Source organism: Haliotis asinina, chromosome 7 (assembly GCF_037392515.1).
Source record: "Haliotis asinina isolate JCU_RB_2024 chromosome 7, JCU_Hal_asi_v2, whole genome shotgun sequence".
Classification (NCBI taxonomy): domain Eukaryota; kingdom Metazoa; phylum Mollusca; class Gastropoda; order Lepetellida; family Haliotidae; genus Haliotis; species Haliotis asinina.
Genome location: NC_090286.1, coordinates 25444454 through 25468959, shown reverse-complemented (window position 1 = coordinate 25468959; position 24506 = coordinate 25444454). Strand labels below are relative to the sequence as shown.

The following is a 24506-nucleotide window of genomic DNA, read 5'->3' as shown; positions in this document are numbered from 1 at the left end:
AATGCAGAATTCAACCCTGTGCTATAGTCTCACCCACCACTCAATGCAGAATTCAGTGTTGCTACGGATCCACTAGACTAATGCTTAGTCTCTTAATATATTTTGTTGATTGTAACAAACAAACCTATTTGAACTGAAGATGAGCCCAAGGCCAACCTGAGATTCAGAACTGATTTCCTGAACCTGAGGAAATGTAGACTTGCTTTATTTGGAGCCTTAGCACTGCAGGGAGGGCTAGGATATAAGGAAAATAATGTGGTTCAGGGACTGTGAGACAGACTACAGTTTGGTAGTTTCACCCACCGCTCAATGCAATATTCTGCCTTACTATAGTTCCACCCACCACTCAATGCAGAATTCAGCTACAGTTTCACCCACCACTCAATGCAGAATTCAGCTCTGCTACAGTTCCACCCACCACTCAATGCAGAATTCAGCTACAGTTTCACCCACCACTCAATGCAGAATTCAGCTTTGCTACAGTTTCATCCACCACTCAATGCAGAATTCAGCCATGCTACAGTTTCATCCACCACTCAATGCAGAATTCAGCCCTGCTACAGTTTCATCCACCACTCAATGCAGAATTCAGCCCTGCTACAGTTTCACCCACCACTCAATGCAGAATTCAGCTAGTTTCACCCACCACTCAATGCAGAATTCAGCTACAATTTCACCCACCACTCAATGCAGAATTCAGCTACAGTTTCACCCACCACTCAATGCAGAATTCAGCTACAGTTTCATCCACCACTCAATGCAGAATTCAGCCCTGTGCTACAGTTTCATCCACCACTCAATGCAGAATTCAGCCCTGCTACAGTTCCATCCACCACGCAATGCAGAATTCAGCCCTGTGCTACAGTTTCATCCACCACTCAATGCAGAATTCAGCCCTGCTACAGTTTCACCCACCACTGTTTGTTAATGAAAACAAAAAACATCATGCAACTATAAAAATACATTTATTCACAATTTTAACTGTGAGATTCTGGAATTCTAAGTGTCTTTTACACTAATTGCTGTGTGCCACATTTGATTTGAACAGTTATTCCCTGACAAACAGTACTTGGCAAAAATTAGAACATTACAAAACTTCACAAAAATCATTTCACAATAAAAGTGTATATAATATTTCAGTATTTGCACATTTATGATGCATTCTTGTTGATTGTTTACACTGAACATGGTAATATTCTAAAAAACACTTTATACAAATTAATATTATTGTATAATACACTATTGCCAAACCCTGGTTTAGTGAACATTGAAGGCAATGCAGCCTTCATATAGTGTGAGCAGAGTTATCTCCCTTACACCAAATGTCAACCAACAGTTGGTATATATTTTGTTCCCAATGAAAAAATGATTATTAAACACATGTCCTTTGAAAGTTTGGATCAGTATGAATCCTACACATGGAAGAAAGTTAAGAATGGGTTTAAAAGTTCAATACATGTTACAATTTGTTTGTAAGATGATATAAGGAATTTATTGCATCTGTGCAAGGAAAAACAGATTATACCTCCTAAAGAATGTGTTAGTTTTAGTTTTCTGAACTCGGCCATTATACCCTAAATCACTGTCTGACACTAGTCATCTGATGCTACTCTCAACAGTTCAGTTTTGTACCACATCCTACTATAGGTCCACCCACTTGATGAGGCTTCTGACTTCCAAGAACAGGAGACAGACGGGATGAATTCTCTTTGACTCTGGTTAGATGACGCTAAACACAGTAACAATATGACAACAGGGGACACCGAAATGTCCTTGAAATGTTGTACTCACTTGGGGAATCAAACCCAGTTCTTGGGTGTAAGGAGTGAACACTTTAACCACTAGGCTACCCCACAAACCCCAGTTGTGTGAAATGATTGTTATGTCATCTAATGATTATGAATATCCCCTTCTCTATAGAATTAGGGTCCGACCATTGATATTCTTACCTCTGGTTTTGTTTGAATATATTCATGGTATACTGTTCCATATAATATCGGAAAGAAGTGATTTTTCTCAAGCATCACGGAGGCAATTGTTTGCTGGTTTGTCTGCCAAACATGACAGTGAAAACAGTGTTTGGCTCCTTAATCCAGAGAAAACAATTGTATGCCTGAAGGTAGCCTGAAATGGTCAGTGCCCTTATTAGAAACTGTATCATAAAAAACATTTATCTATGTACAAATTTATACATAATTTAAGAATATGTGGTAGTTTTATATCATTTAAAATATTTTTGAATAATAACAACCTTATTAAAGTTGTGTTGATGGCTCTAAAGGCTGTGGTTCAAGTCAGTTAATAAAATGACACATAAATCATAAATAATCTCTTTTACTCCAATATGACAGCTCACATCAGAAGAATTTTTGAATCAGCAAATCTCCTTAAAGGTTTTCTTTATTCTAAAACAAATATAAATGAACATTGCTGAACGGAAACAATACTGATATTGATTTACCTCAATTCAAGCAACTTATCAATTTCCATATCTTAAAATCAAAACTAAACAGGCATTTTAAAATGCAGATAGTAAGAGTCTTAAGGAGGTTGGCATTGTTACTTCTGCTATTTATGTTTCACCGTTCTAGCCATTAAGAAGTACTTGAACCACAAGGAAAAGAGAGTCTAGTTTGCCACTAGAAAATATTACCCTATTTAATTTCAAAATCAGACATTACGTTGCTAAATTTGTGGGTAAAAAGTAATAATATTTCATTTCTCAGTTGCACCCTGGCGTTGATAATACACGCAAAATATCTGAAATATTTTGGACTATTTCTTTGTATAAAAAGTAAGCTTATTTGACCCAAATGAATTAAATGAAAGCCCACTTTTCCACAATGTCTTACCATAGCAGTATTAATTTTATTTCACTGGATGTTATTCGTTTACATTCGTGTGTTTTCCTGAAAGACAGGGTTATCGAGTCCGTGCTTTTCAATATGAGGGTATAGTTTATTTAGGTCCACTTCCTTTACGTCGCCGTTGGCAGGCTTGTCGTTGGTGTCACTTTCCGTTTCCGTTTCCATATCATCATGAGTATAGTCATCTGGGATGTTGGCAAATGTGTTCCTAAAAATATGCCCCAAGATGCCTGCCCCGTATGAGTCGCCTAGCACGTTGATGGCTGTTCTGAATCTGTCCCTGGGAAAAATAGTATGGGCAATCATGTAATATTCTCTCAACAACTGTTTATGTCATAACTGCCAAATATTATGAAAATAGTATGAACAACCATGTAATATTCTCCCAACAACTATTTATGTCATAACTGCCAAATATTGTTCAGATAGTATGAGCAATCCCGTAATATTCTCTCAACAACTGTTTCAATCATAACGAACATACTTGTAATAAACTGACTGAGTGGATTTGGGGGCCCAGCTTCTTGAAGTGTTTTGGGTTGCAATGTATTAAGTGAACTATGATATAAAGAACTGAAGGTTGCATTTGTTATAGCTGTAGTTTATTTAGCTTACTGTAGAATGTAGAAGGAAAGGCTCAGAAGATACAGCGCCCACTTTCACAAAGTGAAACTTAAAGTATGGGAGCTATGATAGTCGTAACGGTGTGGCCGCTTTGTGGAAAACTGTACTCACCAGGTCTTAACTTTTAACATTTGGCACAACCCTGAATTCTGAATCATACTCTCAGGCATTTGTGGACTTAACTTTTTGTTAAATTTATTGTTATAAAGGTTTTCATTTTTATCCTACATGAACATACCCCATAACCAGTGTTTGCACTGTGGAGTCTGCTAGGACATGTTTGGTGCTGACTGACCAAGAGGAATAATGTCCCTCTTATATCATTATGAATATGAAGTAAAATTCTTGTTACTGCATGTTTTGTTTATATTTCAGTAGTACAACTTACAAGAACCAGTCAATAGCAAGAATGAGTGTCACATCATTGGTGGGCAGATTGACAGCGGTGAGCACAATCACCATAGTAACCAGACCAGCTTGAGGTACACCAGCAGCACCAATTGCAGCGGCTGTGGCTGTTAAACTGTGAAAAACACATATTGTTACATATTTAAAACATATTTAGATTTAAAGTGTTAATGTTTTTTTAAATAAGGCCAGACCAATTTTATTTCTTGTTTTATGGATTTTTGTCCTCCGAAAATCTAAAGGCAAGCAGTGAAAAAAAATAAAAATACAATTTCAGTCAAAGTAATATTCCTTCTAAATACTGAAAGTATTTACTCTCAGCAATTTGTGAAGTGAATATGGGTTTAAAAAAGTATTTTCTTATGAGTTGACATTTTTAGCCAATGAAAACATTAGGTTTATATTTTTTGAGGTGGGAAAATGTTTTTTTTCTTATTCTTGTAAAAATTTGGCAGGTGGATCCATAAAACAAAAAATAAAATTGGTCTGGCCTAAATGAAAAAAACCCCGTTTCCTCACTACTGTTCATCTGACCTCTTTCTTCATGATGTGAGACTAAGATTGTCTCACCCAATGTGTTATGTTCAGTTTGTTTATATCATGAGCTGATTTAAAGTATCATAGACTAACTCCAAACATCTCCTTTTCTGATCAAACTTGAAGATTCAGACTGGATGCTTTCGTAAAAGGTAACTAACGGGATCACCGACTTGGACGACACGTCTTTGTATACTGTAGGTCAGTGTTCATGCTGTTGATCACTGGATTGTTTTGTCCAGAGTTGATTATTTACAGAGTGCAGCCACAGCTGGAATACTGCTGAGTGCGGCATTAAAAAACCAACCAACCAACCAACTTATAATTATTGTTGATTATTACATAATGGTAACTAAGAATGAGCCTGTTTACATTCCAGGCATACCTAATGATGATCACTTCTGCAATGGAGAGGACCCGGCCGTTGTACTGAGCGATGAATATGGCTGCCACTGCCTCGTACAAGGCAGTGCCGTCCATGTTGATGGTGGCACCGACGGGGGCGACGAAGCGAACAATGCTGCTGTGCACCTTGTTCCTATTCACAAGACACTCCATTGTTATCGGCAGAGTGGCAGAGCTGAAAGTGGAGGACGAGAGTTGTGAGAAACTTGCACCCACTGAGGTAAGTTTTTAAGAAATAGGTGGATAAATCAAATAGAAATGATTATGAAAGTTATCCGATGTAATCATGTGAATAAGATCTGAGCGTTGTTAAATTCTTTTCAACATTTGCATGTTCTGGATTTACAATACAGAAAGGAGAATAATATGTTCTAATAAATGTATCTTTAATGATTTTGAAAGGAAATGAGCAAATGTATGAAAATCTAGTTAATGAAAAATCTTGACTTGTTCACTTGTTGGTGTGTATGCATGGTTATGAATGTGTGCAAGAATCATTTATACTTATAAATATATATTTACTCATGTAATGTATAATACATACATATCTTGATTATGTAAAATCTTTTCAGGAATAAAATATTGAAAACAAACAGAATGATAATTCTTCAAAAGTATTTTTCTAATACTTGAGCAAGTGGGACACCCTTCACGTTAACTGTGCCCTTGGTTATCATAAGAACCTTCATATTCAAAATGGGCAGTGGTTAAATGGCCTAATGGTTAAAGTGTCCACCCAGGTTTAATTCCCCAATTTGTTTCTGGTGTCCTTGCTGTGATATTGCTGGAATATTGCTGAAAGTGGCGTATAACTTCGTTCATTCACTCACTCACTCACTCACTCACTCACTCACTCACTCACTCACTATTTAAAACCCAAGTTTCAGCTGTCATGTATTTAGTAGTGATATAGTGGAATGACACAAAAATGGCCCTAGAGTCATATTACTCTCATGGGGAGAAAATACCTGTGATGAATTGTAGTTGGTCAGTAAAAGATTGTGATGCTTCCAAAACAAAGCCATTATGATAAAAGCATCGTAGTTATTTAGAATACATCTTTTGCACATAGCAAATAATGGCTCCAAGGACAACTGTCTCAAAACCCAATCCCATATCCATGGAAACATGTAACACAATCAACATCTTTTCTTAAAATATTTTTCATTTGCATTCAGTTTAGAGCCAGAATGCATACAGTTACTATATTATATCAGCCTCCACAGATACCTACAACTTGCATGCTAGACAAATGAAGATATGAGTTATCTCCCCTCATTAGCTACTTAAGTCCGAGACATAGGCGTAATTCTACATGCGACCAGTGCTCAGGCATTCAAGTATCTGTCAAACATCAGAATCAGAGGGAGATATGTCACTTTATAGTCAAGGGTGTGTTTCCATGGAGACGACCTTCACCTTGATGCTGTTCCCCATGCTGTGATGATAGCCTTCATCTGGCGGAAGAGGAAGAGGTAGGGGTTCTTCCTGGTTGCGATGAAGAAGATGAGGGGGAGGAAGATGAGGCCGTGTATGGCGAGACCTGCCAAGACTGTCAGGAAGTAGTACAGAAGCTGCTCAAACACACGGCTGGGATTTTCCATCTCAATGAACTTGGTCGCAATTAGGAACATGATACCTATTGGCGAATACCTGTGAAAGAAGTAGATTCAAACTGGCAATTTTTGTATTCACAAGGATTCTTCATAGAGGACTCTGGACTCCAGCTTTAGATTTAGTCCCCTTTTTATACCATTAGGGGTTGACAGCTCTGAATATTGACATTTTCCAACATGGTAAGAACAACTAGAAATGTGGACTCCACTCCACAAAGACAACCATCATTTTCAAGAGTGTAGTGTTTGGCTGCACAACTTCATTGTACTACCATGGTAAAGTAATATTCTGTATTTATATTGTACATAAGACAAAACCTATGTCTACACATGTGAGTCCTTCATACCTTAAGCTAGGATTTATCTAGAACATCTGTGAAATTATGCAGTCATAACTTATACCTTTTTCAAAAGTATGTCTGTGAGATCAGTTTTACTACTTTTGACTGGAGTCTTTCTCTAATCCATTACAGAGTGAAACTAACATTCTATACTTACATTTTCGTAATATGTGAATCCTAATATATCACTTGTAGTGGTGATAATTATCATTCATATGAAATATTATTCGATTGTAGTACAAGAAGGGGTTAGGGAATGTAGGAACTGACCAGATGACCAGAGTGACCAGAATCATGGTGGCTGCATTCAGGGAATCAAAGAAGTTCTTGAGGGGTTCTCCCTTGGCCCCAAGGTAGTTGATGACACAGCCCAGGGCAATGGAGAACACGACTATTCCAAGGACATTGGTGCCACTCCCCATCTGGATACTGGGAGTCTCAATGAAGATCGCTGAAACATTGGAAAATCAAATTACCTCAGTTGTAAAAACTCAAGACAGTTTTGCAGCATCAGACTGATTTGAATATTTATCCGAATGAGTGAGTGACTTAGTGATTGAGCTTCCCTGTGAACTGTGTTTCATACATGATGTTAAAAAGCGCATGTAAAAATCTCTGAATCATCAGCATAGGTGTTTCAGGCAGGTCATTCATGTGTTATTGAATTGGGAGGGAAGATGACTCTGATGCAGTTGTGAGGTAATTATTATTTTGCATGAAACCAACAGACTGCTGACTACTACTGCTGAGAAGGGTACAAATAAAAATACACTAACATGTCGATTTAATCATTTTGTTATATATCTGAATAATAACAATAATTCTGAATATGACCAGTGGTTAAATGTATCATTCCTTTACAGAATTTCTGCAGCTTTACAGAAATGAATTTTTACAAATATTTTGGACAAACTGTGATCATTTGAAGTGCTGCAGTAACATTGCTTTACAGAGTTGTGTCCCTTTGGTGCAGAAGCAAACTACTGTTAATCTGTAATGAACAGTAATTGAAAAACAGCTTTTAGGTGGTTACAGTCAAAGGCCACTTCACACAAGAAATATCAGTTTGAAAATTGAGGCTGGCAAAGTCCAAGCTTTCACACAACACCAAACAGTAGAGGAACAAGACTGACTGCAGAAACTGAAAGCAACATTTACAAATGGATTGACAATAAAAGGAAGGACTTGATGTCGGTGATGTTACAGTCAGTCAGGATTTGTTTTGTTTGTTGGTTTCCTATTTAACACTGCTCTGAGCAAAATTCCATCAATATGGGATCCTGTAAATAATCAAGACTGGACCAGACAATCCAGTGATCAACAGTATGAGCACCAGTCTACGCAATTGGGTACCATGACTTGTGTCAACGAAGTCAGCAAACCTAACCACTCAATTCCATTAGTCGCCTCTTACGACAAGCATGGGTTACTGAAGATCTAACCCGGATCTTATCATAAACAATCAATGACACACGTTGGCCCTGTGTTGTACTGGTGCAAAAAACTAGTGGATGTTAAAATTTAAACTTAGAAATTACTTAGTTAATAACCTACCATGTATGTAGTAGTAATCACACACTGCTGTGCACAGAAACAAAGGAGGCCAGTGGAAATGCCTCATCTGTTCATAATTAGATTTATGCATAAAGATTCACAAAGGCAGTGGAGGCAAGACAGACATCAAGATGGATGATTTCAGCTTTGAAATAGTGAGCTTTCCTTTCATGGAACTCCACATATGTTTGGTGTCATTTCACACATTTTGAGCTAAAACTATACTTAATAATTTGAGTGTCATTAGAATCTTGCTTTTGTTGATTCATGAAGATATGTTAAAGGTTTTATGTGGGGGCATTTCAAACTTTGACTTTTCAGACTGAGATCAGTAGTTTGACTTGTACTATATATTCATGGGGTTTTAGGTTTAACTCTTGAGAGCACATTTTGCTTTACACAAATCAAGTATACTTTTTACAGGACCTTTTACTGCTTTTCAAGAGTTTATTAACTTGTGCATCGTTTCAACAAGGAGAAGATTCAACAGAGCTATAAGAGCACACAGTTATGTCTAGTGTTAGATGGTAAAATTGTATCAGTTGCTGATGCCTCCATGACTAGACCCTATGTCTGAATAGCTGAACATAAGTAGACTTTCATAACAGACATATAATTGAATTCCGAGGATGTCTAAGTAAGAACCAACATTCTCTCTTACTTAGACATCTTACCATGTTTTCTCCAGGTTTCTCTTGACATCTGAAACAAAATCTTATTATCATTGGAATTTATTACAGTTTGTATATTGGTGTTGATTTAGCCTGAATAAATTTGAGTGGAAAAGAAGGATGCACTCATAAACAGAAAATTTATGATTATATTCCAGAAGAAATGTACATCTGTAGGCCTATAAGTAAATCGATCACACATGCATGTAGGCACACCATTTGCATTTGTTTATATCAGCAGCTACCAGTGGGGAAGGATAGGCTTGGTCTTTCATGAACACTCAGTGTCATTACTGTTTGCTGGTGTTTCATAAACATATTATGAGGATATATAGGGTAGCCTAGTGGTCAAAGCTTTCACTTGTCACACCAAAGACTCGGGTTTGGGTGATAAGTTCCAGTGGCACAGTATAGTGCTTTTCTTAATTAAAGACCCACATGTGTGGACAAGGGTGTACATTATACAAGCCATAATCAATTTTGATGTTTATCCTAATGCACAATCATTACCTTGAACAGAGGGAAGGGGCAGGTTTGGGCAGCCTAGTGGTTAGAGCGTTTGTTTGTCACATGGAAGACCCTGGTTCGATTCTCCACATGGGTTCAATGTGTCAATCCCATTTAGGGTGTCCCTCATGATATCACAGGAATACTGCTAATAGCTTCCTAAACTAAACTCACTCATTCACCACTGATATAAGCTTGCACATTCAAACCTGTTTTTAGTAGAAATTTCTTAACGGCCTGAAAAGAGTTTAGTCACACCACTGTGAATATTCCATTGCAATAGTACCATGGGTTGAGTACATACAAAATAGATTCGCACCTGAGACTACATCTACTTGTGTTTCACTGAAAGAGAAGGATGTGACCCATCCACCCAATTATAGATTAGACATCAACAAAACATCTACATTGTTTAAGAAAAAATGAACTTACGATCAGATGTTGTTGTGGACATTGCGACAGTGGTGCTATTCATTGTCATGTTAGGGGCAATCGTTGTAACTGCAGGGAGTTTCTTCTCCACCAACTTGATGGCGGTTTCGCCCTGAAAATGGTCAATATGCATGTTTTAATACATTATTTCACCATAAGAATTGACTAAACAGTTAATGGGGTTTGAATGAGTTGTGGCTTTTGAGTGGGTGTGTTTGAGACTCAACGGATGGTCTGTGTTTGTTCAGAGACACGCAGGTGATGTCCAGGATCAAGCGGTGAGTTGAGTGAAAGGCTGCTTTTAGCAATCCTCCAACAATATCACGACAGGGGACACCAGGCTTCACGAAACCGTGGTTTCGGCGTGATGGACGAACGCCTTAACCACTAGGCTACACCACCACCCTAGTTTCAAAAAGAGAATTACTATTCCGAGCAAGATTTTCAAGAATCCTAAAACCCGAGCTTGACATCACAACAGATTGTATGAAGAGGCTCTTTGACTTGTTGTAGTAGTCATGTTGTTATCACAGCCCAGTGCCATTGCTTGGTGCACAAAGTGTCGCCACTTCTTATCCAGACAGCCAAGCGATAGGGGATACAACCTTTGCCATCGTGGTTCCCTTGGGACTGATCGTGTTTCCGATTCCAAATTCTTCCGGGTTATGAAGATTTGTGTAACCGGACTTAAACTGTTCTTGAGGGTTCCATTACCATTGTAAAGGACCACTATCTGTGGTTTTCTTTGGACATGCCCAGACTAAAACGGGATTCGGGTATACCAAAAACATGGGTTTTAGCTTTAGTTTTAATACAACCACAATGATTATAATCACTATTCATACTTTTGCCTTAAATAAGCCATATGTACTGTTTAGCCTTTCGCGCGTGGTTAAGGAAGCGTTCTAAGGCTCATGATTTAAGGGAGATAACTCATGCGTACATACGGGGCATTGACAATGTAACAACTAAAATCAGGGGTGGTAGTGGTGGTGCTGGAGTTTCAGGGGGTAACTTAATTCGCCAAAATACAAAAAACAACCGCCTGTAAGAATGGATTTCGATTTAATGGGTGAACCCGTTATTTCCTGGTGATTTCAACCACTGTCGTAATTTGTTCGCAATTTACCAGGAAAACAACCCAAAATATCAATTTTAATGCAGTTGAATTTCAAACCCAGATGTGTATGAAGGTAAATGATAGTTTCAAATCAGATTATTCCTCCGTTAATTCTAAATAGTGTTTCTTACCCTTTCGAAGCATGCCGTGACTATGTTGCTTGGGAAACAGTTCCTGCAAACAGATAAAACGGTATCCGATATTAATAGTGATATTTATATGGACGTTGTTACAAGGTTACTTATCTTAATTTTAATTATTGGGTTAGATGAAACTTTGGTTTCTGGAATATTTTGGATGATTACCTTGTCAAAGCACAGGCGTGTTCGGCCCGGAACCTATCAATATGGGTTATAGCTAAAACGGCACCACAGCAGAACGGCACCAAAATCGCTTGGTGAAAACGGCACCAAATCGGCGAAAACGGCTACTGATTAAAGGGCTAAAACGTCACCATATATCAAACATTGTTGTATTGACTTTGTTATTATTTTGACTTTATTGTTTAATTGTTTGTAATGTTTAGATGTTTATTTATCAAGTTATCAAGCATTCTTTTGGGTTGTTTGGTGGTCCTGAAAAGGACCGTTGAGATAAGAGTTATTTAAACTCAATGGATGGGCCCATGAATGGCCGCACATCTCGTCAGGAGTTGGGACAAGGAAATTATCTAAACATCATGCAAGCAGCTTGGTGAGTGTTAGTGATATATATTGATGGGCATACTTACCTGATATATTCCTAATATATTATTTATTTATATTTATATCAATCCAAAGTTCACAATCCAATAACGTCTACTTACCTAATATATCTGTTTCACAAAGTCTATTTACGAAACACTAAATGTTTATCCAAAGTTCACAATACAATAAAGTCATCACATCAATGTTCATCCTTTTTAAAATTGTATATGGTGACGTTTTCGCCATAACATTTGTAGCCGTTTTCGCCAAGGGAAGGTTCCGTTCTGTCCAAAGGGTGACATTTTCGCCAGGTGCCGTTTTGCTGTGGTGACGTTTTAGCCTGCACCCATCAATATGCTTACTGCAGTAAATGTTTTAATAGAATTCTGTCGTTGCAAGTATTGAAAATATACGTCTGTATAGCACGTCCGTGTTAATAGTTTCAGTTCTAGTGTGTAGCATGCCAAATATGGCAAGGATGGTTGGTTGGTTGTTGTTTTACGTCGCACTTAAAAATAAGCCAGTTCTGAGGCGGCGTTCTGTAGATAACAGAGCCTGGACCAGAGAAACCAGTGATCAACAGCTTAAGCATCAATCTACGCAACTGGGATTCAATGACGAGTCAACGAGTCTGATCACTCGATCTCGTTAGTCGACAAGTACGTATGTGTTGCTGAAGACCAATTCTAACCCGAATATCCCCGGATACCGAATGGCAAGGCGGCGTTTTTTTCAAGTCTGAAAAATGTATTCTTGTAATGATAAAAGTTAAGCTACGCTTAACTATTCTGTAACAGAAATAATGAGCAGCTGGGACTACTGCATTTGTATTCTTAATGTTCTCTGATAACATATATTGTTGAAAAGTAGTTTTCCGTTAAATATAACATGAGTGCGTGAGGTGTTCTTGCAAAGATATTGCAAGGAACGCACATTGTAACCCCGAAAATAGCTTTCTTGTGCGACTCCCGTGCGTAGGGATATCCCGACATAGTATGTTTAAAGGCAATATCGGGACGCGGACACCAGCAATGTTGTTCACTCATTGTACGGTAACCTCTGTAGGGAATCGAACCTGGGACTTCGACATGACGAGCGAACGCTACAACAACTGGACTACATCACAACACCCTTATAATTAAGAACTGGTTTGACTTGTGATCAGCAAAGAATAGTTGCAATTTATTCTCGTTGTGGGAGGTCATTGATAGACGGACAATGGTAGACTTTGCGTTAAGTGATAAACTCACATGGCTCTATAGTCCCAGTGAGCTCAATTGTCCGCGTCCGAATGTACCCTCACTGTCATATAATGAATGTTCTTACTGGGAAACGAGGAGCAATGAAATGTGACACCAGCTGTAATGTCCGTGTTATGTGTGTGTGTATGTACGTATGCGAACGCGGGACTGTAGATTTTAGGCAAACATACCAGTAACAAAGATTCTCATTAACACGACCAGTAGCAGGAAGTTTGCTCAACGGTTCTTAACACATGCTACCACGCAGAGACGTGTAAAACAGTGCTGGTGTCAATGCGTTGGTTGAACAAGTCCCATAGATCAGTATCAGCATACGGCTCACCTCGTCTTATGGTGATAAGTTAAACATGTCAGTGAGTGAGCTGTGCTTTTACTTTCAGTAATATTCCAACAATATCACAGTATCTAGCGATGTTTAGCCTTAATATTCTAACGCAGGTGTGCTGAGCAGATGAGTCGATAATTTTGGCTATAAATCACGTGACATTTTAGAGGTTGGGCCCTGGTGGGATTCCTTTGGGTGGGTGAGTGAGTGAGTTTAGTTTTACGCTGCACTCAGCAATATTCCAGCTATATGGCGGCGGTCTGTAAACAATCGAGTCTGCACTAGATAATCCAGTGATCAACAACATGAGCATCGATCTGCGTAATTGGGAACCGATGACATATGTCAACCAAGTCAGCGAGTCTTACCACCCGATCCCGTTAGTCGCCTCTTACGACAAGCACAGTCACCTTTTATGGCAAGCATGGGTTGCTGAAGGCCTATTCTACCCCGGGACCTTCACGGGTCGGATTCCTTTGGAATTCGAAGAAACCGAATCCGTGACTTGCAATTGCAACAGACACCGCCTTCTTCAGATCAGAGGTTTAATGTTTCTCCTCCTTTGGCTTCGTCATAGTGAACAGAGAACACATCTATGTTATCAAACAGTTACAACAAATTGGATGGTCGTAAAATTCTGAGAGGTGATAGTGAACCTGTAGTGTTGCTGGTCAGGAGTCGAAAGCCTTTGAACAGAAAGTTCCTGAAACCTTCGGTACTGCCCAAACAAATGGCACGCCAACTTCGCGCTAGGCGTTATGAACCAGGCTAGCTATTCTCGAAGCCCGGCGAACTTCGTAAGCCCGTTCTTAAAACATTGGCTACGATCAAAGTTAAGAATTCGTAGGGTTACGAACGTTTCCAGAATAAGAACCCAGGGCCTCCTTTCACAAAGCACTAAGTGATCGTAAGACACTAAGGTAACCATAGCGCAGTGTCAAATAATGGGAGTTAACGTTAACCTCAGTAAAGGTTGCTTCATGAAAGGGTCCATGCAACATTTCTGGCCACGAGACGGATGTCTTGAAACACAAAGTTGCCGAGATCTTTGGTAATGAATGCCAAGTCTATTTATCAGACAGTCTTCAGCACCCTCTAGATAGGTGACCAATACACGATACGTGACGTGTATTGAGTCGTCGATGATTCATAATCACATCATGTAATTCGTGCACATCTTTCCCAAGTAGGTGTAGCTGAAGGCATCGTGTTTGGCCATCTTCCCCTACCCTGTTTTAACGCATCTATCGCAGCCTCCACTGAGGAGCATTATCTCTAACTGGAGCATTATCTCTAACGTGTGGGCACTGAACCAGTGCCCACACGGGTGATGGTTGAGTTAACCTTTTCAGAGATACTTTATGACAGCTCTGTGGTTAGCATCCTGAGAAAACAAATGTGCACAAATGTGCTTCAGCCTGTGCCTTAGGTTGAAATCCAACATGTAAGCGTTCAAAGTACCATTGCATTTGATACCTGCACACTGTGAAGTGTTAACGTTAATCCTTTGTAATTGGACCACAGGCAAACTGTAGGGTTGCGCAGCATAGAGAAAATGACCACTCTTCTTAAATGCGACACTCGCAGAAAAGAATGCTTGTGATGTTCTCAATGCTGCGCAACCCCATTTGCGCTACATTTTGTCTGTGGTTAGACTCAGCCACCCTGTGTATGTTGAAGTACCTATACAACACGACGGTGTATTTGTGTGTAGGCAAACTCGTCCTGTCAGACAACAAGGATTTGGCGTCATGGTCATGTATTTCTCTGGGCACCTACAATCTCTAAAGAAATCCAGAGGCTTATCTTGTTTTACTGTTGTTTAATATGGGTGGGTTTCATGGTGGGTATTCACAGGAAAGTAGAGTAGGTCAGTATATGTACGAAAGGATGACTGTGCTAAAATTAATGACGGCAACTATGAACACAGTTGGTAAAGATTGTCAGCTGAATGTGTATTGTGGAAGTTTTGGTGTATGTTGAGGGTTGTAATGAAAGTGCGGGTCATTTTCCAGAATACATGAATAAAATTCTGATATTATCAGAGTTGTTTCCATATAAGACGTGTGTTCCAACAGAGCGGTCCTATGACCTACCAGACGCCCTTTGTTATTTCAGTTTAATTCTTTATTCCTTGAAATATTACATTTCATCGGAATTTAGTATCTAAATATAATAACATATATGGCTGGATGGTATGCTGGTCAGAAGAATGTACATATTATAAATTACATAAAATTTAAATATCACTTACTTATTTCTTATCTTAAGAGGATTAAAAAGAAATTTATCTAGGTTTCATAATTGTCTAGTATTTTGGACAGTAAATACTTGTAGCAGTTTTCAAACAGAAGGATGTTTCCAATAATATCGTTTAATATATTTATATCACATTTCATCATATTAAGAACATTTGAAGATGAAATGAAATTCGTCCTCAATATCTGTAACACAAAATTTAAATAATCTTTCATTCGTATTTACCTTATAATATCTACCCGTTCCAACTGATAAGTTTTATGATGATAATCTAAATTTAGTTATACATTGTTTGTAAATAGGAGGTATAAATTTCCGGAGGTAAAATTGTACACGGTAGCTATCTATGACATTGATATATAAAATGCAATTTGTCAAATTCAACATGTGATACAGTCACAGAAGAGGAAGGTCAGTGAGTATATTGCAGTTATACGATGTTGCGCTTGATTTTTGATATTTGTATGATTTCATAAGGATTGTACACCCAACAAAATGCTGAAACGGCATGTTAACAATACGGCCATATATATCTGCACAACAAAATGAATTAACTTTTAGCCATGTCTGCCTCTCTGAAATTTACTGCATTTCATTTTCTTTTTTGCGTTTTGATTTGCCATTTTATTATTCCTAGAGGATCAAATCCAGATGGCAAGTTCATCTGAAGTGTGGATAAAGTTCGTAGCTATGAAACATATAGAATGTTGCGATACTATTTTTCAAGTGTATAGAAGTTAGTTTATAAATGGACTAAAATATCATGTACGTTATTATTACTATCATTTACGTAAGTAAAGTGTCATCCAAATAGATGTAAGTATTATCTACGTGGATCCAAGTCTACAGTGTTAAACATATTAGACCGTGGCATTGATACGTGTCCATAATACGTTTCCATAATATTACTGTCATGTACGTAAGTAAAGTGTCATCCAAATATACGTAAGTATTATCTACGTAGATCCAAGTCCACATGTCTCCAAGTCCAAGTTAAACATATTAGACCGTGGCATTGATACGTGTCCATAATACGCTTACGAAAAAAAGACATGTTGAAGAAAGATCACTGTCGAACTTGAAATGGGCACGTTTTAAGGACGGGATTTGCAGCTATCCAATCTCGTCGCAGTTCTCAATGCATGACAGAATTCCTTTCACTGGAGGGCGACTTCCCTCAAACTGGCGGATGAGGTGCAGACGGTAAGTCAGTACTATCTAATCATCGCGTTTTGGACTGATGGTCAAGAATGTCGGGAGGAGACAAAGGGTGTTTCATTGCTTTGACATTCCAGAAGTGTGCTCAACATCAAGGCGGGTATCATTAGACACCACTTATTGACTCTACGGTTTGCGGTCAGGGCAAAGTAGGATTCCCAACTTCGAACGCCATTTTAACGTCCACCGCCGTTTTGTGTCTCGTGGTACATGCTATAAGACTGTTCCACTGTTTAGTTGAGTATAAAAGCACAAGTTTGCATTATCATTGGTTTACCCAAGGCTGGGTTCACCCAATGCATTCAGTATTGCTAGATGAGCCAGCGCAGTGAACGCGGTTCTGACAAGCAGGCGAGGCAAGAAATCTGGACGAATACACTTGGCTGCTACAGGCAGATTGCCGATTAAGCACGTGCAATACATGATGAACGTGGCGTGAAATCAATACCGCTACTGTTTAACATGTGTCTCATCGAACTTTTCAAACTTTAGACAACCTGTTTCAAATGGAATATTCTGGAGGGCGTTCCCATACATGCATTTGTCAAGTCGTGGCTCATCTAATACTTGTCAAGCAGTAAATAGAACCAGATTCCTAGAGATTGAACATCATAATCTGGCTTTAATAAAGCAGCATCGTATGATTGTGTGGTATGACAGATAGATGACTGGAGGCAGATCACAGCACCTGAACGCATGTTACAGTATTGTCTGTAGATGTAGGCACTTTACAGTTCTGTGTTTATCTGCAGGCACGTTACGATGACCAAATCTGTGTGTCACGGCGACTAAAAGCCTGTACGCATTCTACAGATAGTCAAAAGGTGTACGCCGGCTACAGGTATTCAAAGCCTGTGCACAGGTTACAGGTATTCAAAGCCTGTGCGCAGGTTAAAGGCAGTAAAAGACTGTAAAAGAGTACACTGGTTCCAGGTGGTAAAGAACTTAACACCCCAAAAAATGTCTCTGGCTGAAAAATACTGTGTGAAGTTAAGATAAGAAATACTTACCGTATCAGATCTAACAGGGATTCAATGGGCTGTGAGATCTTGGCTGTTCCTGTTCGCTGAATGACGGTGTTACCTCCCTTGAAACCAGGCTGAATGGCCAGCACTAGAATGATGCCAAGAACGACGGCCAGCAACGTCGTGGTGAGGTAGTACACGACAGCGGCGCCTCCCAGCTTCCCGCTTACACTCTTATCCAGCACGGCCATGCCGGTGATGAGACTGGACACGATGAGTGGAAGGATGAGGCACTTCAGCATGTTCATCAGGAGCTGCCCAGGGAACGACAGGTAGAAGATCTTGCGCTTCTCGTCAGGAGACCAGACTGTCCTGAGAGCGAAGCCCATGCCAACGCCGATGCCAACAGCCAGGATGAGGAGGATGACTAGCAGGTTGTCCATCAGGACACTCCGCAGTTTCTGCTTCCTGCCTCTTCGATTATCTGTTGGGGGCGTGTCCGTCTCCATGGTAACGAGCTCTGTAGATCCTGGAGTTACAAGGAACGTGTTAGATTTGTCAATGGAAAAACAATTAAGATATTGAAATGCTTTAACAAATGTTTGAAAAATAAAGGATATGTTTATGTGAATGTCAACGTGTTTCATCTTTCTTGCTCGTTTGACATGAACGAGTACCTGACTTTCGTTAAGGAGTGTACGGAAAACATTCTGAATTCACTGTTTCAATTTTTCAGCAAACCAGACAAAACATGTACCTTCTATACCCCAAATGAAGAGGCAATTTCAAGTTTCAACCACATCCTAACCATGTGTTTATGAATCACTGACAAATAGGATAATAACATGTGGGAGAATCCTGTCCGAACCGTGACAAACGTCACAAACACATTCAAAAACAAGGCAATTGTTCACTTCAAAACACTCCAAAAACCAAAACCACCAATCACCACATAGAATACAAGAGCGTTGTCGGATTAGAATCGCCCTGAGTTAACAGTTTCACAGCTCTCCTCAAGGGGCGGTTAAGTAGCCTAGTGGTTAAAGCGTTGGCTTTTTCCGCCGAGTTTTGTTTGCCCATATGGACACAATGTGTTAAGCCCATTTGTGGTGTCCCCCGCCGTGATATTGCTGGAATATTGCTACAGCGGCATAAAACCATACTCACACTCTCAGTGTCAGTTGCAAACTAATATCCCACGTTTAGTACAGTAGGCACTTACATTACAATGTCTAGACCAGACAAACCGATGACTGAGAGTAGACGTAATGTATCAATCGTGGACAAACATCAACAAGGAGACGTCTGTCACAGATAGGTGTTAACATGGTCGTCATCCATGGCCGTGTGTTTTTGGAACGAGCGTGGGAAAACATGTGGGATTTGTCATCATCTATGGGAAGTTGTTAAAACCGTAATCAAGTTCGGAAGGATGCTAAACCGTCATCAGCCTGGACAGATGTCAACACTGTTGTCAGGAGGGACAGGAGCTACCATCGTCTTTAATCAGTACAAGATATAACATCGTGCTTAATCAGGACAAGAGGTACCATTGTCCTTAATCAGGACAAGATGTAACATCATGCTTAATCAGGACAAGAGCTAATATCGTCCTTAATCAGGACAAGAGCTACCATTGTCCTTAATCAGTACAAGATATAACATCGTGCTTAATCAGTACAAGATATAACATCGTGCTTAATCAGGACAAGAGCTAACATGGCCCTTAATCAGTACAAGATATAACATCGTGCTTAATCAAGACAAGAGCTAACATGGCCCTTAATCAAGACAGGAGTTAACATCGTGCTTAATCAGGACAAGAGCTACCATCCTCCTTAATCAGGACAGAAGCTAACATTGTCTTTGAACAGGACAGAAGCTAACATTGTCCTCAGCAGGACAAGAGCTAAAATCAGGACAAGACCTAACACAGTCCTTACTCAAGGCAGGAAGTAACATCATACCTAATCAGGACAGGAGATAGTATGGTCCTTAATCACGACAGGATATAACATCGTGCTCGACCAGGACAAGAGCTAACATCTTCCTGAATCAGGACAAGAGCTAACATCGTCCTTAATCAGAACAAGAGTTAACATCTTCCTTAATCAGAACAAGAGCTAACATCTTCCTGAATCAGGACAAGAGCTAACATCTTCCTTAATCAGAACAAGAGCTAACATCTTCCTGAATCAGGACAAGAGCTAACATCTTCCTGAATCAGGACAAGAGCTAACATCGTCCTTAATCAGAACAAGAGTTAACATCTTCCTGAATCAGGACAAGAGCTAACATCGTCCTTAATCAGAACAAGAGTTAACATCGTCCTTAATCAGAACAAGAGTTAACATCGTCCTTAATCAGAACAAGAGTTAACATCGTCCTTAATCAGAACAAGAGTTAACATCGTCCTTAATCAGAACAAGAGTTAACATCGTCCTTAATCAGGACAAGAGCTAACATCTTTCTGAATCAGGACAAGAGCTAACATCGTCCTTAATCAGAACAAGAGCTAACATCTTCCTGAATCAGGACAAGAGCTAACATCGTCCTTAATCAGAACAAGAGTTAACATCGTCCTTAATCAGAACAAGAGTTAACATCGTCCTTAATCAGAACAAGAGTTAACATCGTCCTTAATCAGGACAAGAGCTAACATCTTTCTGAATCAGGACAAGAGCTAACATCGTCCTTAATCAGAACAAGAGCTAACATCTTCCTGAATCAGGACAAGAGCTAACATCGTCCTTAATCAGAACAAGAGTTAACATCGTCCTTAATCAGAACAAGAGTTAACATCGTCCTTAATCAGAACAAGAGTTAACATCGTCCTTAATCAGAACAAGAGTTAACGTCGGAGATATCATGGTCCTTAATCAGGACAATGGCAACCATTGTCCTGAATCAGAGCAAGAGCTAACATTAACCTTGATCAGGAGAAGAGTTAACGTTGCCACCAATGCTTCACGGTGCTAGTGCGAACTATTTCCAATCACAGGCAGATGCTCGTTGGAGCATTAGTAATAATGCCTCTTGTAATTGCACATGCGAAAGAAGTCAGAGAATTGAAAACAAATATGGATCAAACATGACATGAGTAATGTTCCTCATGGTAACGAGGAAGTTCAGGACAACAGCGTATAAACGTAATCTTGAGGTGACACTAAGCCTAATTAGATTTACGCTCTGGTGCAAGAGCATCGCCTACACTCATAACCGCCATACCCGCAGGCACATCCCAATTGAATCGTGATATTGATAGCATGTATATATACTACCCGTAACGTTACATGGGATTCACCATTCAATGCCCCGCGGCTAGTCGAGGAGCTAGACCGACCTTATCATGTGAGATCTTAGATCTTGACAAAACCTAATATTAACGGATTGGGTTGCTAAGATTTTTTTTTTGTTCGAGACAAGAATTCCAGTTGCGAATGCTGTCGAACAGCTATATTTCCGTGAATGTGTGGAACAATTTAAGTGCATGTCACCAAGCAGTGTTTCGTCGAGCGATCCATATTTTTCAGTTTCATATAATAAATTAAAATCAGTTCCAACACACCGCCGAAACACACGATACAACTGGAATTTTCATCACCATGTGCGTGCAGTTCTAGAAATCAATTACATGTATCCCAAAAATAATTAAACTCATTTGTAAAGGTGATGTAGTGCATTTATGTTAACCTAGAATATAGCAGATCTATCCATCAAACCTATCTCTTCTAAATGTCAAGGTCGTTCGTCATTACAAGGGCCTATCCATGGTCCGTGGGCAGGAAAAAATGACAGCAAAAATCTTTGATATCTAATGACGTATCGCCGACCGCTGCTTATTTTATTGGTTGGTAACAGCAACATTGGTAACGACCGAATCAACGACTGATATGAATGGTATTATCGTAAGTGCTAAGATCGCTTTAGGAAACCGGTCGTGGTTAAACCGTCTTCTTATGATCCATTGGCGGATCCAGAGAGGGGAGGGGGTGAAGTGTCCAACCCAACCCCACCCACATCACGCTCCCCACCTTTCTCAATAGTGTGCACCCTCACCCGTACCCCATTCCTCAAAAGCTATATCCGTACTTGTAACCCATGAATTCGATTCCCAGGACCAAACGTTTACAGCCAATCAAGTTGCACGCAATTGCGACAGAAATTGCGTTGGAGGTTATTGCCAGAGAGTGACTGTAGGGTCCTCTGTTTTGACAAGGTTACTAGGTTTTAGGATGCTTTACATGTGTAAAGTGGTGAGGCTCGTCTCGTTAGGGTAATTTAGACTACTCCCCATTGTGCAACAAGTTTTATTATGGCATTTATAACCTTAACTGGTCATTCCCTTGACCGTGTCCGTCATGACATCAATTAGCCCCAGGCACTAGTCCTGTACACTGTAAGGCATCCTGGTATTCTGATAGCACCTGCGTGTACGGCCGTGAATAGGATAACGTTGTTTGGTGGACTCACATTTCATAACGTAATATGTTTATTGTATAACCGACGAAAGACGTTTGGACCCAATGCATTCGTTCGTCAACGTCAACGTATAGTTCTGAAGTAGTTCCCCTGTTTACACATGTACACGTTGGCACCGTCAACAAAAGGCAGGTGAAGACTCTGACCCTCAATATCATGCGCGATAGCGGATGGTAGAATCGGTCCCTGCTTATCCAGATGCATAAATGACACATTTTAAGCATTGAACATCATAGATCACAGACGGCATTGACAAGCACCCTCACTTGAACTTGTCGTACTTACATGCTTACAGTACGAATGCAGGCCAATAGAATGCGTCCATATATGCATATAATAAGCCTTCACAGAATTAACGCTGTGACATGGCTGACTTTCGTCATGTTTTTTGCTCTGCTGGTTTCAGTGTGAATTGAACACGAAAGAAAAACGCTTTCGTGTACTGAAAACAAAACAGATAACTTGTAAATGTACAGCAAACATTGTGATGAGGACAATGCAACTGGTGTCTTTCTCTCGTGGTCAAGCGTTGTTTCGTTTCTTTAGTTTCTTCACTGTTGGCCTGTTAAACTGGCGTTTCAGCATGCAATGCAATATGATAGCATGTGTGTTTGGCCTCACTGGTTATGTTTGAACTGCTAATAAAGCGTAACAATGTGAGTGTTTAAAAATGCGCAAATCAGAACACTCACCTGTTTCCAAGCGCAAGGTAGATCCTCAACTGATACAACGCCAGCGAACTGGTTTAACTGGTGAACTCTGACCTTTCTGATAATGAATATGCATTATGAGGTGTCGGTCATGCACAACTGCCCAAGCGAAACATCCTTGGTCCGTCCGATTCATGATGGATATTCTATAGCAAGGCTAGCAGAGGATACGCATCGCTTCATGTATAATATGACAGTCCTTTTGCCCTTTTACATTAGACGAATGAGAAAGAGTACAGCGAGGTGTTAGAGAAGCACGTGCACAAGTGCCGAGAAGGTTATTTATTCATGAACCCGTGCTGTGCTGTCTCCATGCTTTCTCACACACCTGGCTGTCCCTTTCTCTGCACTCCTCCCTCGTAACAAATAGTGAACTATGTCAACATTTTAATGATAGCTTGTTAAACAACTTTATTTTATGGAAAAATATTCTGCAAAAACCTCAGAGAGTTGGTATGACGTTCTGATTATGATCAGCGTTTCACTGAGTATGTGACCTTTATTTGTTTTCTGGCTATTCAATCGGTCCGCTTTTGAGCCAAACGGACTATAGAATACTTGAAGAATAGGATAGATGGTTAATATACCTCTGAGATTTGAGGAATACCAATGCCTGAAAAGAATGGTCTTTGTGTTATGGAACTAGGAGCTTCTTAAAGATACTCTCGATTCAAAGTAAGTCCTAGAAGATAATACTTGGGTGAGTGAGTTTAGTTCTGCGCCGCACTCAGCAATATTCAAGCTATATGGCGGCTGTATGTAAATAATCGAGTCTGGACCAGACAATCCAGTGATCAACAACATGAGCATCGATCTGCGCAAATGGGAACTGATAACATGCGTCAACCAAGTGAGAGAGTCTGGCCACCAGATCCCGTTAGTCGCCCCTTATGGCAAGCGTGGGTTGCTGAAGGCCTATTCTACCCCGGAACCTTCACGGGTCTAATACTTGGCGTGACGTATTTCAGACATGGCGTTATGAAAGTTATGAAAACGAATTATTTTGCATAGCACTGAGAGTTTACAACCTGATTCCTTATTTTGATTTTGCAGTATATGCCCAGACTTTAAAATATCACCATACATCGTTGATTTTGTGTTGTTTTGATTTATTTTGCTCCTCGGGTAATGTTTTTGAAAAATATACCGATATCTAAACCTATTTCCACTGAACGTCCATGGCCTTCATCCCTCTAGGTCAACATGAGAACTGATGGGTTAAATGGGTTAAGTCGGTCTTAATGCTAAGATCACTTTGTGAAGGTGACCTCTCAGAATGGTCTGCGCCAACACGCCGTCTCTGCACACGTTCCTTCTGCGTTTGGTGCATGTTCTGGCTGTACATCTCCCCACCATTTCAAGGGAGACATGTTTCTCTTTTAGCCATACTGACATGGACCGGCTTGGCAGGGCGGAGCAGTCTTCTGGCGGTGTCCAACATTTTCGTGGAATGTTTTGGTCGTCATGTGTTATGGATTGTTGCCCATTCTTTCAACCACCACTTTGTGCGTCTCAAA

At 39.8% G+C, this 24506-nt stretch overlaps 1 protein-coding gene across 1 annotated transcript; it reads right to left on the bottom strand.

The window, feature by feature from the left end:
• Positions 1–946: 946 nt before the first annotated feature.
• On the bottom strand, positions 947–23037 carry LOC137290195 (excitatory amino acid transporter 1-like). The gene is made up of 9 exons (XM_067820913.1): positions 22972–23037; positions 17843–18326; positions 11214–11256; positions 9963–10074; positions 7069–7249; positions 6261–6494; positions 4822–5016; positions 3880–4014; positions 947–3147 (listed from the first exon to the last, which is right to left on the bottom strand). The coding sequence occupies exons 2-9, from the start codon at positions 18304–18306 to the stop codon at positions 2892–2894; spliced, it is 1620 nt and encodes a 539-aa protein (XP_067677014.1). The 5' UTR covers positions 18307–18326; positions 22972–23037; the 3' UTR covers positions 947–2891.
• Between the last annotated feature and the right edge of the window lie 1469 nt (positions 23038–24506).

Coding starts and splice junctions, on each gene's coding strand:
- LOC137290195 (XM_067820913.1), bottom strand. CDS start 18,306: ATGGAGACGGACACGCCCCCAACAGATAATCGAAGAGGCAGGAAGCAG. Junction 11,257..17,842: donor TCCCTGTTAGATCTGATACG/GTAAGTATTTCT, acceptor ATCTGTTTGCAG/GAACTGTTTCCCAAGCAACA. Junction 5,017..6,260: donor GCATGGGGAACAGCATCAAG/GTGAAGGTCGTC, acceptor CTCCACTTTCAG/CTCTGCCACTCTGCCGATAA.